At 45.3% G+C, this 17,935-nt stretch overlaps 1 protein-coding gene across 2 annotated transcripts in view; it reads left to right on the forward strand.

The window, feature by feature from the left end:
• Nucleotides 1–17,935, forward strand: part of SOBP (sine oculis binding protein homolog) — a 95,765-nt gene that overhangs the window by 16,472 nt on the left and 61,358 nt on the right. For both annotated transcript variants that reach the window (XM_082757881.1, XM_082757882.1), the window contains exon 4: nucleotides 4,566–4,717. In XM_082757881.1, the coding sequence (XP_082614007.1) occupies nucleotides 4,566–4,717 (152 nt within the window). The remainder of the gene's footprint in view (nucleotides 1–4,565; nucleotides 4,718–17,935) is intronic.

Below are 17,935 nucleotides of genomic sequence, written 5' to 3' on the forward strand. Positions count from 1 at the left end.
TCCTTGCCAGAACAATCGAGCATCTCCTTGCTGAATTTCTTGCAAGGAAATGTGGAAAGTAAGATTCTGGAGCACCTGTCCAGGGATCACCGTAATCTTCAGGATTAGAGCTGTGACTGCATTTAGTTTTGTCTGGATTCATGAAGCCAAAGTTGCAAATGCCTATCAGCGAGTTCAAAACAGCATTAGCAGAATGTTGCAGCCTCAAAGTTAGTAAACTGATCGGGGTTTAACTCCAGAACTGTAGGGATTTTAGGATCATCCTGCTAAGCACTCTAGGCCACGCTGGTTTGCCTAGATAAAGGGGCAGAGCTATACGTGATGGATTTGCTCTATTGTGCTCGCTGCCTTCCTTCCCTTCTCCCCACCTCTCCGAATTACGGTTCCGTATAAGATCGATTAGTCTAAACTGCTGCTCGTTGGTCTTAGAGGAACAGTTTTCTGCAGCTCCCTCACACTGGTTTGAAAGGAAAAAAAAAAAAAAAACAACCAACAAACCAAACATTCTGCTTAATTAAGACCTAAAGAGGCGGTGCAAACTTTTGATGATTAATTGGAGCATGCTTTAGAGTGATGCATATTTAGTTATTATAATGTGATAATTTTATCTTGTTATACAAAGTGCTCCCTTTGGGAACATGATTTAACACTGCAAACGCACCGTGTTTATTGCATTGTTCATTATGAAAAATGCAGGAGCAAAAAGCCACAAGGAGATGTATCTGAACAGTATCTGTGCAGGGGGTGCAGGGAGTACTCCTTCCACCTGTAGTGACACAACCCGGGGGCAGAGAAAACACGGTACTGGAGCTCCCACAATAGCTCTTCCTATGAGGAGTGGCTGCAAATTCAGGTCTTGTGCTACGTGTGGAAGGAATACGCCTTCCTATTGCCTGATGCAGCTGCAGGAAGCAGCCATGGGGATGTTCTGCTGAAAACTCAACATCATTATTCAGTGTTGCTGTGACAGCTCCCCTTGGTCTTGCCTGTAGGAGTACCCGTGCTGCCTCTCACAGGTGGGACAAAGCTGAGAACGTGCTCAGCTTCGTCAGCAGAGGGGATCCAGCGAGAGCTCACGTGATGGACATGGGCATGCAGTCAGGGTGAACTCATGTTACTCAAGAGGATATATTGGAGATACGCAAGAATAAATGAGTATCAGAACCATACAGAACGGTTTGGTGGGAAGGGACCTTAAAGGCCACCCAGTTCCAACCCCCTGCCATGGGCTGGGACACCAGCCCAGGTTGCCCAGGGCCTTGTCCAACCATAAGGCTTCAGGAGAAAGATTCAGGATGCGGTCTTGAAAGTGATTTTTAAAGATTTGGACTGAGGAAACCAAGGTCTGTGAAAAAGTGAGAGGAATCTTATCTTGAATGGAAATTTTGCATTACTGCTTTCGGATTATTCCAGCTTGTGTTTAGGAAGACTGCAATTAAAGCACCACCCTTTGGCTTTCCTTATTTCACACAATCTTAATGGATTTTTTTGAAAGTTATTGCTTCCCACTGCTGTGGTTTGTAGTGGTAGAAATACATGGGCTATTAATTTTCTGTTAATATCGCAGTCCTCTTTTTCAGTCACTGGGCTTAGTACATTGTTTTGAAAGTATTTGCACAGCTTCTGCTCAGATATATGTAAATACTGTCAAGAAGGAAAGTGCACTATCGGGTCTGGACCTTTATTGTCCCCAGCTGTTGTCCACATACCCTGCTGCTCAAGCCGTGGTTCCTGGCTCTGCCCCTATCCCTAGGTAGCTTCTCTTAAAGCTAAAAGAGAGGAGTTGGTTTTAGAGCAAAGTCCCCTTCTCCCAGGGCTGCACGCAGCTCTTGCTGACGATCCATAGGGAACTAGATATTGGATATTCTCCTTTTTCACCTGCTGAATTCTGAATTGCATTACGAGGAGATGCGGTTGCATCAAAAATTTAGTTGGCCAAACCCACACCTGAGAGGGCAGATGTGACTTAGGTGTGATATATCAGCGTGCTCTTCCAGGGAAGGCGTGCCGGGACCCCTCAGCGTGCAGGTAAATCTCTTGTAGCAGCGTTCCTGAGCCTTATAAATGGAAGAGGCATCTACTTTTATTATTACTGTTACTGTTAAAGGGACGATATTGCGTGTGACAATTTTTTAATGACTTGGGGAGAAAGGAGTGGAAGAGAGAAATAACTGAAGTTCTTCGTATTTAGGCAGACTCCCTCCCTTCTGCCCTTCCTCCTTTCAAAGGATTAATATAGATGATGCCTTCTGGATACCAGCTCTCTCTTCCTGGAGGTGCAGACAGTGGCTGGTGGTAATTTGTGGACCATTTTCTGCTGGTGTATTGACTTGCGTGTCCATCCACGGACCACAAGTTAAGCGATGCTGAGCAAGGCATCATCCCTCCCCTCTCCTCTCTGCGCTGGGGTCTGTCTGAAAGGAAGCCTTGGGCAGAAGGAGGTGGATGAGCCCTACCATCCTGCAAAACAGCATGCAGAGAAGCGTGTGACGTGGCTTTTCCGTGCGTGCAGTCGCTGCTGGGATGCTGTGTGACAGGAACGGGATGGTTGTGTGGTCTTGCTGATGGTCCATGGGAGGCAGAGTTAGTCTGTGACCACGGGCAGGAGCTGAGTGGTGGCTGAGGGTTTTCCCCTCTTCAGTCCCGCATGAAAACTCCTGAGAAATCCCAGTGGCAGAGCTCTGCTTCTCCTTAAAACTCCGCCCAAGCCAAGCCAACCTGCTTCGAAAAGAGGTGCTCCGGCACCTGCTTTGCCGGTGAACTCTCTTTCAGCTCTGTAATTTTCCTTTTTCATTAATGACAGCTATTCTCACCGGTAATGAAGGCTGTTAGAAAGGTATCACTGCTAGATCTATTTTCCCGAGACAAAATCCTTCCCGTCAGTAGGAAAAACAGGTTGGTGTTCCCTGAACCAGGAGGCAACCAGCTCTTCCCCTTCGGCTCGCAGGCTCTCCTCTTGTCCTGATGCATTCAAAGGGGCAAGCTTGGTGTGTAAAGAATTGCATGGTTATGGTGCAAAACCAGCCAAACTGGGACAACTTTGTAAAAGCTTGGTACTACAAACGGCTCGGGATGAAAATGGTAAGAGCTGCTGGGCTGGGCCCCCCCCCCCGAGTCCTGGCCAAATTGGTTTGATTTCCCTCGATATTCGGTGTATTAAAGCGTTTATATTATTGACAAATCCCACTAAAGAGTAAATGATGAAATGCGTTAAGCACAAATCTGTGCTACAACTTAGTCTTAAATACGGCTCTAAGGGTAGACGGTCTGATTAAAACTAAAAGGTCATTATTTTTTTTTTTAACATTGTACAGTTTTATTTATGGCTGTAAATCATAACACAATTTGTGGAAGGAAAAAAGTTATTAAACGGGCAATATTTATTCCGTTAAGGTGAATAAAACGCGGCACGTAGTCCTGAGTTATGACAGCTGGGGAAAGGAGCCAAATCACTCTGCTAAAAATTAGTTTGCCAATAATTTTACAGAACGATGACAGTGTAGCTTCGAAAACAAATCCTTTATAGGGAAATGGGATGGCTGCATGACAGACTCTCTGAGCCATGAATTCTCCACAGCTCATGGACTAGGAACTGCTTTAACAATTAGTCTTCGGGGACTTTTTTTTTCCCAGCAGTTAGACAATGGCTGCTGCCTGTAACCAAAAGGTCGGGCTGTACAATAGAGTGGACATCGGGACCGAAGAGTTTGGGGTTTTGAGTCAAAATGACTCCTGCTAACTCACTGCAGTCGTCTGCCCAGGAGGCTTAACTATTCCCTGCCCCTGCCTGCAAAGCTGGCTGAGAATGCTGAGTGCCCAAGGATGTCGCTGGGACTTCAGTAACAAGTCCAGCTGTGCATCTCGGGAGGCGTACACGTCCCATTCATAACGCACATTTGAGAAGAGCTTGCTCGGGGGGGGCTGAATTAAAATTGGGGTGATGAGCATGAAGGCTGGGAAGTAGCCCGGCAGTGCTGCGTCTCCCTTCTTGCTCAAGTCTGGGTTTTGGTGGCTGCTGTGTTCCAGTGCAAGCTCCCGTTTTACACACTTGTCATTGTTGCGAAACAGCGCTGGAGTGGGGCGCTTCATTTGCCTTCTCATTTAACAGAGGGCTCTTGTTAGAGACCTGCTTTGGTGCAGTGCTGTCCAGGCGCGTTTGGTCACCAGCTTGCTGAGCAGAATATCCAGAGGGCTGTAAGCAACAAGAGCAGAGCAGCAGGATTTACTAAGCCTCTGTTCCCGGTTGCTTGTTCAATAAAGACTTGTGCACTCGTACACATGCTGAAAAGCTCTCGAGACTTCCCGAGCTTTTCAGCAATGCACCGTTTTGAAGCTAATAATCTTTTCCAGCCCTCCTAGAAGCTCTGCCAGGCTGCTAAGCCTGCCTGGCACAGGTCACCTGTGGAAGGAGCTGGAAGTCGCAGGCAGGCACATTTGCACTCCCAAACACTGAGAGGTTAGAAATAAGATGAGCCGGCGCCGGTTGTATCTAAGAGTAAGTGTGCAGATGTCTGAGGAAGGTGTTTGCATCTCATGTAAACATTGTTCTTATATTTTTGTTGTAGAAGATGATGTGTCAAATGTACAAATAATGTGTGCCTGGTGCCAGAAAGTTGGAATCAAGCGCTATTCCCTGAGTATGGGAAGTGAAGTGAAATGCTTCTGCAGCGAGAAGTGCTTTGCAGCTTGCCGAAGAGCATATTTCAAGAGAAACAAGGTAAGAGAAATAAGGAAAGATGTAACCTGCATAGACATAGCTTTAATTGAGCCCAGCCCGGGTCTCATTTAGCATCTAATAGAAGCTCTTTTCTTTTGTTTTCTCTGTTTCACCCAGTCCCTCCACTTTCCATCCGTATTGTCTCTTGCACTGTCAGCCCTTTACTAACCTTGTTTCTTTCAGTTTCCTTCAGCTTGATGCTTGGGTTTTCTGAGAGGCAGTTGAGTTTAGATAATAATAAAAACCTAAGAGTCCCGATTTGGCCTCAGGATGCTTGCTGCACACACCCCACTAAGAGGAGGCACCGTGCAGTAGAGCAGAGGGTGGCTGCGTGTGACTGTGTCAGCTTTACCAAGTAGTGGAAGTTGTGTCACAAATTTCCATGGCAGTGGGATCATGGCCAGCAGGTAAATGCTTTTAAGGCCTAAGTCTGGATCCCATCGTGACAGTGGACATCTTCCCACCGAGACTAGCGAGCTGTAGTTGCGTTCTTTTGAAGTGTACTGCAGCTAATACGTGATCATAGCTGCAAAATTCAGACCTTTCACAGTTTTTGGTTTGGGGTAAGTGATGTTAGAACATCCAAAGTAGCACGAAGACCCCTCCTACTCAATTTAAATTTAACTTTGTCTAAAATTAGAATGTAATCCTAATATCGAATGCCTACAAAATTGCTGTAATCGCTGAAGTACAGTGCCTGAAAATGCCCTCTAGGCCACTTCAGCAGCTGTTTTTCTGCAGCAGTATGTGCGATATGTCATGTAAAGAAAAATAATGAAGGAGCACTCCAGCATTTTTTTTTTAGTTGTTGAAAAAGTAGCTGTGTCCTTCTGGTATTTACTAGTGCAAGAAGAGTCTTTGGATAGCTTTTGTTGTCTTAGAAATATTTTTTCTTCATAAAACCTTTTACATCTTGGTTTTCTGATTGGTACTGTTTTCCCTCACGCTACAAAACATTCAAGGCCTTTCAAGTTGCAACAAAATTCAGGTCTCCAAGTCTGGTATTTTAAATATGTGCTGATAACAAATAAACACACGGAGATCCTAGACTCAAGATGCACTGTTAGAGCAAATTACCCTCCTTCATAAATTTGGGTCACATCCTCCTGCCAAAAAAAAAAAAAAAAAGTGCCTGAAGAATTAGGTTGCAAAGATCAGTAGAGTGGAATTTCGGTGGCAGTCTTGGAGAATCAAGCTCATAATGTCTACTGGAGCAGACAGGCAAGTCAGAGTCACGTGGAGGCCTCTGCCAGGAGTGGTGTTTACATCTTCTGCCTGGAAGTGTAGAGGAGGGAAGTACAGGCTCCTAGGATGCTCCTCACTGCAGAACGAGTTCCCATGTACTGTGTGTGTATGTGCACGCTTGCACACTTAGTAAACCTTGAGAAAGTACATCCAGCTGCTGGTGGATGCTCCTTAATCTATAGTTTAGATCCTGGTATGGAAGGTTTAGATCCCCTGCTAATTACAAATAAATAAATGGTTAACATAGTGCATAGGCATACTTCGATGTTGAAGTAGTATGATTCAGTAACAGTTTATGGCCATGAATTTAATCAGTCAGGTAATTTGAAAAAGTTCCCTTTTACCTAACTTAGGATTTATTACCCCTGTGCTTTGTTGGATGTCTCCTTGCCCTTGTGTTATGAGAAAGGATGACTCAGATCATCTTATTTCCCCCGGTTCCCTTTTCTATACCTCTATTAACTTCTGGAAGCTAAACAGTTCTGGATATTTTGCTCATCTTTTCATCCAGAAAACTCTGTACCATTTATTATTTAGTATGTAGCTAAATAAAAATAGATGTTCCTAATCTTTTCATATAGAATTTTATCCCAGTGAAATGCCCTATCCTTCACTAAAGAGGTTGCAAATTAAGAAAATGTCATAAGAGAGGGCTTGACAAAACACGACAAGATAACGTACAGTCAGTATCATGTTGGTTGCTTCATTGGCTCTGCTTCAAAATAAGGCAGTGAGTCAGATTTTCTCCCTCTTTGCACCTGTGGGATCGGTAATTGCACAGAATCCAGCCCAGCCGGGGAAACCTGGAGCTGCCCGTTGCACGTGTATTCGTGGCATGAAATGATCAGTGGGCAGAATATTTAGGAAGTGCTGTCCTTAAATTAGGACAGGTATGGGAGAGCTCAGCAGCCCCTCGTGCTTCTGATTTTGCGCTTCACCTGTTGGTAACAGAGCAGCGTGCTGAGGAACAGGATCGCAGGAGCAAGGCTGGGATAGTTTCGGGTTTACCCCCTGACCTTTAATCTGTGAGTACTGGTGCGGCAGCCTACCTGTCTTCTCCACGAGCCTAATGCTTATTTATGTGTTTGAGGAGTTCCCCTGCTCCACACTTTCTCGTTTTTCAAACAGAGGAGTACAACAGTCACGTTTCACCTGCCTTATGTGTGTTTTAAACAGCGGACCTCTGCAACAATACGGGCTTGTGTTACATTAAATATGGACAGCTGCTGCGTTTCAGGGAGCTGATAGGACTTTGTGGTCACTGGGTTTAAGGCTTGAATTTCCTAATGGATCAGGCTGAGCGGTCTTCCCTTTCTCCCTCAGATGAGAAGTGCTGCAATAAGCACTTGCTTAAAACAATGGGGCTGTTTAAACAGTAAAAATTAAGTCGTTTCTGATGTCTTGCAACGCCACTAAGTAACACTGCAAATTCCACAGCCCTGAATGCCAGTCGCTGGGCTCAGAATCGGGATTTTTGTCGCCACCTTAATAACGAAATCCTCTCCCATAGGCAGGGCAAGTGTGCACCCCCAGAGATTCCCAGCTGGGAGCTGTGCATCCCTCCCTCCGTGCCACTCAAGCTCCAGGCACCGTGTGGGTGCGTGGTCAGGGCGGATGGGGGGCTTCGTGGCCCAGGCTGGGAGCTTCTAAGGAGAAAGATTTGGGCGATTGGAAGCTGCTTTTCTCGTAAGAAATGCAAATTTTGCCCCGAGTATCCTGCAGTCATGACCATTTAAAATTAGCAACCGAGCCTCCCAAGAACGGAAATATATATATTTTGCAATTATAATGACTCTCCCCACAGACCGTAATTTTATCTAAATTACTAGAAATAAATGAAGAAAAAATTGATTTTTCTTACCCCTTTAGGCAGAGAGTGAATTGTTTAGACTGTATCTGATTTAGAAGAAACTTCTGAGTACCACCTCCCTCCCCCCCTCAACAAAAGTAATCCAAACCTAACTTCTTGTTTCTGCTTGGTGTGGTTTGTGTAGTCAAATACAGATCCTGAACCAGTGCACAATGATAACCTGTTGTGGATAATAATACCAATTAAAAGGAAGAGCTGCAGGAGAGGGAACATTTCCTACCAATGTTTGTAAGTGAACAGATTTAAGACTGGGAGCCGTTCTGACACTCTCTCCCTAAGAGATTTAGGTTTGTAGGCCAACTAATAGAAAGTTAAGCACCAAAGAGGCACACCAGGGCAAAAAGCATCAGACCACCAAGTTTCAGAGTATTAAATTTAAAGGGAACTATTGGATACGTAATTGGATCCAGTGAGTTTGAAGCCTGAAAAGATTAATTTTGAAATTAAGTTTATTGAATCAATGGGTCAGAAAACAAATTTATTGTGACCAAATGGCCAAACCTAGCACAAGGACTGAATTCGTAGAGGTTATAGGCTCTGTTCACAGATACAATAAAGAATAATTTACTTGATTTGACTAAGATCTCGGAGAAGAAGTGGCTGCGAGGTTGTCAGCCAGTATTTTATCTTTGACCTTGGCCCTGCTGTGCACTGCCTTACCACCAGGACAAAAAGGTGATAAATGTTTGTGCTTACAGCGCAATCAAGTTTCATTCCTACAAACAGAAAGGCGTAAATCAACGAGGGAAAGCAAATTACTGTTTAGCAGCACGAAAACATAAATGGTGAGGGGTCCGTTCCCCTGTAGGGGATGGGGATTTGTGGCACCCAGCGTGATGCCTGCCGAGCAGGCTTGGGAAAGGAGCCCTTAGTGCAGACCATCCGCCCAGGCAGCATCTGGCTTTGCCCTCCCTGCTTCCCAACGCAGCAAGAGGTGTTCCCATTGCAGGGATGAAGACCCAGGCAGGGTGTGCTTTCCCCTCTTCTGTCCCATCGGTGTGGCAGGGGTGCAGGTGAGCAATCAAATGGGGCTGTAGGGAGTCACAGGCATTTCTTTAGTCCTCTGCTCCTTACGTTTTCAAATTATATTTCAAGACAATAAACTGCACGCAGCGTCGTAAAGGCTTAGTACTCTTGCCTGAATAATTTTTTGGTTAATTAATATGTAACAACATGTGATTAGTATGGATATGAATATCCAAACACATGCTGAAAACTGGGAGTAAACAGAAGCTCTCATTCCCCCAAATTATTGCTGAGGATCGTCAGAGAAAGTTCTCCTGATTTCAAGCGTAATTACGCAGCCTAACAGCGAAGAAGAAATATTTAACAATCTCCCTGCTCTGTCAGTGAGTAATGGCCAAAAGTGTTGCTCTCGTCTCTTTCTTAGGCACCTGCAAGATTTAATTTGTTAAATGATGATCATTCACGAAAATTTTGAAAATTGCTTAAAGCAATTTCATTCGAGTAATGCCCCTGACGAAAAAAAAAAGAAAAAAAAAAAAAAGAAAAGCTTAGCTGTTACATCTTCCTTTAGACTCCTTTTCCATAATAAGCTCTGAAACACATGGGGCTCTGAACGGAAAACCCATTGCTCCTGGAGATTTACCCTGCATTAATTAGGTGTTGAGAAAGGTCAGCGCAGAGCAGGTGTCCTACCTGGTTTGCATGCAGGTCTCTTTTGGTTTGACAGAGCAGCAGAGGAAGGAAACGTAATAAAGAGTTGACAAAGTTGCTCGCTCTGATGTGGGTTTCCGTAGGATGCGTGCGCGTGGCTTTCTTTTGCTCGTGTCTGGGTGTGCACGCCTGCAGGTGCCAATATGCAGAGCTGCCACAGAAGCCAGTTAATAAGGTTTCTTGCTAAGGCTTGAAGGTGGAAGGGGAAAAGGATGACAAGCATCTCCACGGCTGTGATTGCTGTGGTGGGATATAAATGAGTGCTGATGAATGAATGCAGATGAGACGCTGAGTCTGCAGAGGAAATAAGGAAATAGTGTAAGCGTGGGGCATGGTTGCAAACTTCTTTGAGGAACTGTTCGGGGAAGGGGGGGGAAAGGAAAACATCCTCCCTTGGAGGATGTTGTTAAAGTATGCGAAGGGGAGAAGGCCGCAGACGGTGGCCCAAAAATCTGGAGCAGGCCCTGAGATAAACAGCAAATCCTGAGCCCTGAAAGAGATGGGTGGTGTTAGGCAGAAGGAGGAGTGTGCAGCGTGCTCCAGCTGTTATCAGCTGGCCTTTTTGCTTAGTGGACACCGAAACCAGAAAGCTCGTAAAATTCCTTCCCTGAACCAGAGGAAGGTTTTTCCGTGGTTTGGAGAGGAGAGGAAGTCCCAAATTAACCTGCCGAGAACATCAGTCAGCGTATCTCACTGCTCCCCCACACCAAGGCAAAATGCACGAGCGCTGCTAATGACGAAATGCATCAGCACCTGCCTGATGCCACCAGTGCCTTAATGAAGGGATCTGGCAAACCAGCGTGCTTGTCAGTTTGCAAACTCGATGGACGTTTTACTGTCCATCTGCTGCCGTTTAATACCATAAATCTGAATCAAATTCCCATTGTCCGAATGGCTAGCAGGTATCCAACACAATTAAAAGGCGTGTTCCCTTTTAATGTCAACCACCACGTCCCATTACATCGCTCGTGTCGCAGGCTGGCTACTCGGGCTGTAACGAGATGAATGTGCTCATTAGGACCCGAGAACCTGCTGCCTCGTGGGCAGCCGGCGCTTGGCTCGGACGAATCGCCCGGCTGACGCGAGGGCTCCTCGCATCGATTCTGGACAGCTCCGGCGATTGCCTCTCTCCTCGGTGCCAGAAGCAGGCCCTGGTTACGTGCAGATGTTACAACAAAACGCCACTCATTGCGTTAGGGCTCGACTGGAAATGCTTTTAAGGTTTCCGTACGCAGTTCAGACTAATGGCGTGGGTTTACACAGGGAGATGTTGTGGCACAGGGACGCTGGAGACGTGAAGGAAGTTTCTCTCTACGGGATATGTCCTCAGAGTGGCTGAGGAAGAAAGATTGCTGGTAGCTATTTTTCTGGAGATTACCAACGTGTTTTACTGGAGTCTTAAATCACTTGGTTGAATTTTTGGAAGGGAAAGAGAGATGCTAAGGGAAAAACAGACGTTTTGCTTTGTTAAAAAGTTTGGCAAGGTAGGCTTCGTGATTTGTGTCCAGAACATTTTTATATCACCAGGGGATTTTTGATTAAAGAGTTCAGATGCACAACAATGATGCATTCAGAAAATGAGCAGATCCGATACACTTGGGCTCTTACTTTACCTCTGAATCCCTTTGGCTCCAAAGTACGTGAGCGAGACAGTCATGCAATAAAACACCACTCTCCCCTGCACTTAGTCCACGCTGTGTTAGATTAGCCCAAGCTGCTTTGACCCCGTATAAATTTCTGCACCTTCCAGCTTTGTTTTTACACAATCCGTACAGAATGAGCATCAAAAACGGTTCTCGTTCTGGAGAAAACTTAGGGTAGGTCTCCAAAGTGAATCTAGTTTGCACAGATTATATTTGGTGCCACTTTTCCCTTTTGCTGATGAACACATCAATCATTAATAGTAATAAGAGCTGGGCAAATAATGAAATGCATGTTAAATAATGTGTTTGTTCAAAAATATCATGACATTTGAATAAATTATTGGCTTAATGCATCTGTTCACTTCCCAGTCAGCTCATTAACGTCGGGAAATATTGAAAAAGTAGCTCGAGTAATTTTTCACTCTCTCTATATTTTTATTTAAAAAGCAAAATTAAGCAAATATGGTTTTCCAAAAATATGTTTGGATTAGGAACGCTGTTGTGAATGACACCCCGCTGATCACACTCCCAAAAAGGATGCACGGAGTATTGCAATTAGCCACACGGTTTAACTAGGTGCAGTTCTGTTGTTCCTGGTCCTTTCTCAGGGGCATGTGTCGCTGTCGCAATTCTCTCCAGCATTAGCTAGTGGCTAATCCAGGGGAATGGTGATGTGTTGTAAGCTGCTGGTCTGTGTTTAGTTACTCTCGGGCTCTTCTGAAGCAGCGACTTCCCTCTCCATCACGCATAGGGTCACATTCAAGGATGAAACTGTGTCAGACCAAAGGAATAAATCACACCGCACGTCTTTTGTCCCCTTCCAGGTAGGAAAGCTTCATCCCTTTAGCTTGGTTTGCAAACACTTGCTGGTTTATGGGAAGATGGAAGGAGCCCGTACACATGTTAACCTTGAATTTGGCCTCATGAATCTCCACGAGGCTAGGAGAGGCCAACTGGATATGATTTAGAAGCTGCCGGAGGAACAGGGAAATCTACTACGGGGAATTGTTAGTTAAAGTCAGCTTCTTGCCATATATCAAGTGGTGCTCGATGTGCAAGTGTTAAACTTGCTGGAGGAGCTAGGTGGTTTTTGCAGGGCAGAAGTCTGAAAATGTCAAATATCTTTCCTGTAGAAAATCATTTCTGCAATAGTAAGAGACTGTTTGCTGGCCAGCTAAGTGCAGTTACAGGCTGCTCTCTGTCAAAAACCCAAGCATTTATAACTCACCCATTTGAATTTAAATTGGGCTGAAAGTAAACATATGTTGCAAGTTGCCAGCCTGGATGCAATTTTGTAGCTCGAGTAAATGTACTCATCTGTTTAATAATTTTTAGAAGCAGTCATAAAGTATCTGCTGGGTTTGGGGGTGGGAGGGTTTCGTGCCTCTATGCGGCTTCAGATGGTTTTGGTTTATTTCATCTCCTGCCTAAGGAGCCGACGGCCAGGCTCTGCCTTCGTTGTACGTAGGGGTGCCTGGGTCGGTGGTGCTGCTCAGGTGGTGGCCAGGTTTTGGAGTGTCCTGGGCAGGTGGGGACGTGGGGACGTGGCTCCGTCTCTGATGAGAGCTGCTGGAACTATGCACCATCAAAGGTTTGGGTGGGAAGGGACCTCACAGCCCCTCCCCTGTGCCATGGGCAGCGACGTCTCTCACCACATCACGTTGCTCAAAGCCTCGTCCAGCCTGACTTTGAAAGCTTCCAGTCTGATAATACAAGTATTTAAAGATTAATCTAGGGATTTAAAAAGAAAAATGACGTTTAGATTTTTGTGAGGAGATGGGTTTGAATAATTTCGTGGCTTGGTGGGAGTGGTCAGCTTCAACTGGCTGTCATCAGCTGGTTGATTTTTATGCCTGCATTTGTAGGAACAATTTGCAAATACCAGTGTTTTGGTAAGGCAAACTCTTACTGAGTTTTGTCTAATGGATAGGCAGTAAAACAGCAGGTGACTGCACTCCTACCTGCAGTGCCACTGTACGGTGCCTTCATCCTGAGGAAGAGAAGGAAGAGGAACTCTGGAGAAGGCCCTGAAATAACGAGGAAAAGGGTTAACCGAGAGAAAGTTTTTAAAAAAGGAAAAAGCAGCATTGAATCACTCAGGAGGCTATTTAAGAACACCATATTAGATGCACAGATGGTACGTATACCTCTGAGCAAGGAGAAAGTAGAAAGGGGAGAGTAAATCTGGCATAGTTCTGGGAAGAAGTGCAGAAGCTTAAAGGGACACTGTCAACTGCAAAAATCACACTTCGACGGGAAAATTTGTTACCTACTACTGTTGCAAACAACACCTATGATTACTGTAGCTGAGAGATGAGACAAAAAAACCCGCTCTGCTTTTCCGTGCGCTTACTTTGGGCTTGGGCCAAATTCCATCGGCGTCAGCGGGTGACTTCCCATCGATTTTCCTGAGCTTTGGATCAGGCCCTGTTCATATTTGACTGTACATTGTGTACAGGCCCGTTCGGTATTTAGCATGCGGTCTGCTTGCGCATTGTTTCTGTGGTTTTTCACACAGCAAGAGAGGAAAAAACATTTTTTTCCACATTGGAAGCGTGGCTGTTAAACTATGGAAACGCCAGTGGGGTCCCAGGCACGCTTGCACCAGAAATACCAAATGTGTGACTTTTTTAAGGCAAAGCTCCTCCTTCAGAGAATCTAAAAACACGAGCAGGTCAGTTTTAACAAGGAAATTATTGGGAAGATGTATATACACATCTCTGTAGATGGGGTAGAAAAAATATCTCCATTAAAATAAAGCAAACAGCCCCTTCTAAGTCCCCAGGTCCCGTAGGCCACCCAGCAGTGACTCCGGCCCCTTCTGAAAGGGAGGAACAGCAGAAAAGTGAAATTAATTTTCTGTGTCCGCCTTCCCCACAGAGGATGATGGGGAAATTCCTGCTCCAAGGACACTTTTCGCAGGAAATCAGAGTGTGGCCTTAGAAGAGAAATTGAAGTCTCTTAGGAGGAAGTTACGGAGCAACTTCAGCAACTCGAGTGCAGTAAATCACCAGGACCAGATGGTACTCATCCGAGTGTTCCTAAGGAAATAAAAGTGTGAAGCAGCAGAGATATTGACAAGGATCTGCAATATATCATTAAAAGCAGCAACTGTTCCTGAAAATTTGGAAGTCATTTGTCTGGTGTTTAAAAAAAAAAAAAAAAAAAAAAAGAAAGAAAGAAAGAAAAAGAGAAGAAAGAGATAAGAAGGTTGCTTTATCCTGAGCATTGGAAATGAAGCCGAGAGTTCCTAAATAATTTTTATTTTAGTGGTGGAAAGGCAGAATAAGGTAACTTTCAGCTAGACATGACCTGGCAGGTTGTAACCCTGTAAAGAATATTGTCTGTTGGAAGTAGAGAAAGATATTTAGGTGAACATAGCTATTTGGCCTCCGGATCACGTTTGCTGGATAAGGTTGTTTATTTCTGATGCACGATTTGATGTCGATGGGTAGCTTGATGCGAGCAATGAATGTGTTTTGGCACAGCAGCATACCTCGGTCCGCGTCTCCACACGAGGTTGGACATTTCAACACGAGGCTGATTGCATAAACCGAGTCGTGCCAATGCAAAAATTACTTTATACTGCCGAGGAATGCCTTTGTATGCGTGACAAAAGTTTTTAATTCACTTTGCCGCGGAAACATTAATCGTTTCTAGGAAAAAAAGTTGACTTTTTCGACAAAATGCAGATATTTCAAGACGCAAAACCCGCTTAACCAAATCCCCACTGCCTGCAGTTAAACCATACGGGCAACAAATGACATGGGCGTGCAGAGGTTTTGCCAAACAAACACAGCGAGTGTGTACACACACGCACGCTAATCAGCCGAGGGAGGGAAATCAGAAGGTGTAATGGATTTGGAATTTAGTAAAGCCCTCGAAAGAGCATCTCATGAAATCTTACCCTCAGATTAATTCAGCTTGCTTCGGATGTGAATGCCGTCAAGCGGCCTGAGAACAGGCTCAAGGAGTAAAAAGGGTGGAGATGAAGAGCAGCCTACCAGGTTGTGTGGATGGAGAGGTATCGCGGGGGCGTGCGCTAGGTTGGTCTTGTTTCATGTTTCATTAATGATCTCCAGGACAGAAGGAGCAGCGTGTTCGCTAGCTCTGCAGTCGGTACAGAGCTCGGAGGAGCTGCGGATACCAAAATAATTCTCTGGAGGAATTAGAAAGAATGAAAAAAAGCAACTAAATTGCTTTTGCTTGGACAAAAGCAAGTTAATGTATCTAGGGAAAAGCGCCGAAACAAATATCTTGGTGGAATGAGTAAAGCTGGACAAGAGGCTGGAGCTGAGGCTAATTAAAGGTAATCAATTGGACCGTGTAGATCTAGAGGTAGTTAAGGGGCCATGGCCGGGGTCAGCAGTGTTAGGGCTGTGGGGCTAGCCACGGGGCTGGGACACGTGGATGGAGCCAGGAGCAGCAGGGCTCGGAGGGCAGAGTTAAGGAACGTGCTGTCCAAGATGGTTTGGGGAATGGGAAGGTGCTCAGCCTGCAGAGAAGGCTGGGAAGAGCTTCATCCATTGCAGTTTCATCGTATAATAATTCGATATGTCAGCACACGCAGCTGTGGCCCGAAATCAGCAGCTTTGCTGGGGATGGGTTGGCGTGAGCAAACCCCAGCAAGCACCATGGCTGGTGCCAGCAGAAAAAAGGGGTGCTCTGTCCTCGGTGTGCTTTCCATCTCCTGCTCCTGCAAAAACTAAAGGCTGACGCTCACATTTCATGGGCAGTATTAATTCCTCAAATCATAGTGCCAGTTTTTTAGGCTTAACTAGGGCTGACATTAAATAGTTGCATAGTTCTGATAAAACTGATGATTATTAGCAAAATATATAGCTAGGCCAGGAAAGACAGGAACAAAAACCAAACCTCATCCACCAGAGATATTGCCTGCCAGGCCAAGCCTCAGATGCATCCTATAACTGCAAAAATTATAGGATATTTTTCACTCCTTCCTTCAGGTGAGACCCCATCCTTGCACTGGCACAGCGAGCTCGAGGGACTTGGTGCCACAGTCCAGATCTAAATTGATGCGTCCCATTTGGTTGGCCAAACACGGAGCTGGTGTGAGCTGCATCACTCTGTTAATATCGCTGGAGCTACAAATACCAGTCGGGATTTTGGCCCAGGAACTGTAATAGCTCCATTTACCTTTTACTTGATCTGGAGAATCCGTGGATTTGCTGTAGTGTCGCCGGAAAAAGATTTTGTTATTCTCGTTAACATGAAAATATTTTGTCTCACTTGCAGTCATCCTCAAACCTCTCAATAATATTGGTAATGCAGTTATCTGTGCCACCACGCTGTTCTTCTGAGATAGTCTGAAAATTCCCGTGTTTCCTGATATTTACTGATGCAGATATAGAAAGTACGGGAGACTTTTTATAAACAGATGAAAGCAGCATGCGAGGTTGTGTTCAGGCTGTCACAGGAAGGGCTATTTTTAGAGGGGTCGTGTAGAAGTGACTTTAATTCACTGCATCTGTACGTTTCAGTGTAAAATGTGATGTGCAGCTACCTTTGTTATGCTAAGCTTTTCCAGCAGATAGTAGAACACGTTGCATGGTCCGTGAGGTGCTTCCTAAAAGTGATTTCCTAAAGGCAGCTGATGGCAACGGTGGATCCAATGGGGTTATATTGAGCTTGTTGTGCCTTCAGCCTTGAACTGAGGTTTGGCTATCTCAGTACAGATTGCAGAACTGAATGTGAGGCAGTGATCGCCAAAGTCCCAACAAAGGAGGTGCTTTGGGTGTGCTGATGTCAGGGGCAGTGATTCCACCGATGCCAGCGGGGTGATGACTGAATCCAAAGATACGAGGCAGCAGTGATGGTTCAACAGGAAAAATGAGGAATTAGGTATTTGTCTGTGTGCTTCGTGGCCTACAACTAGCACTTTTTGCTGATAAAGCTGGGTAAGATACTTTAAATTTAACCTAATTCATATTAAATAACATAAAGCCTAGGTGTGCCACACTTACTCAGGCTGGATACTTCATTCTCCAGTCGCCCAAGGCAGTGAGGTAATGCGCGTCTTTCCTCCTTCCCCATTCTGCCTTCTCCTTTCCTTGCTTTATTAAACTGAACCTTCTGAGCCTTTAGAGTGCAGCTGCCAAACTTTTTACCTCCCCCTGGCTATGTCTTGCTGTATTTCCTTACCTGTTTCTGCATTTTCACCAGCAAGGTTAGGGTAAGGTACGCATTGGCTCTTCCACGTTGTGTTCCCTATTTGCTGCATGTCTTGTATTGTCTTATGGATGTTATTTTTTTTTGTTGTTGTTGAAAGGTGCCATTGAGATTCTCTCTTTTTTTTGTGTGTGTCTGTATGCTTAACAGGGTTTAAGTTACCACCCCATTAAACAGTCATTTCTTACGTGTGATTGTGATTGCTGGAATGCAGGCTGCTCTTATTAATCAGCTTTCCACGCGCGCTCTTCCATTAATCATGCAAGGAGATGAGAGTGTGTGAGTTTGGGTCCAGCAGGATGACAACTTCTTACTCGTGGTGGCACGAACCTCAACACAAGGGCTGAGGGAATGGCTTTTTACGAGCCATTTCCATGTTTGCCAGTTTTGAGCCCCTGCAGGGCTCCGCACTGTCTGCGACCCGTGCGGACGCAGGGAGTTGGTGAATAAAACATGAGGGGCAGGAGCAGCCAGAGCAAGCAGGTTTGTGTGTCGTTTCTGCTGGGCTTCAGCACCGGATTTACCCTCAAACGCAGCCACTGGTTGATGGTTTTGCTTCCTGGGGCCTCGTGCCCTGCACGCAGGGCTCCAGAG

This window comes from Aythya marila, assembly GCF_965140915.1.
Source record: "Aythya marila genome assembly, chromosome: 3".
Taxonomy (NCBI): domain Eukaryota; kingdom Metazoa; phylum Chordata; class Aves; order Anseriformes; family Anatidae; genus Aythya; species Aythya marila.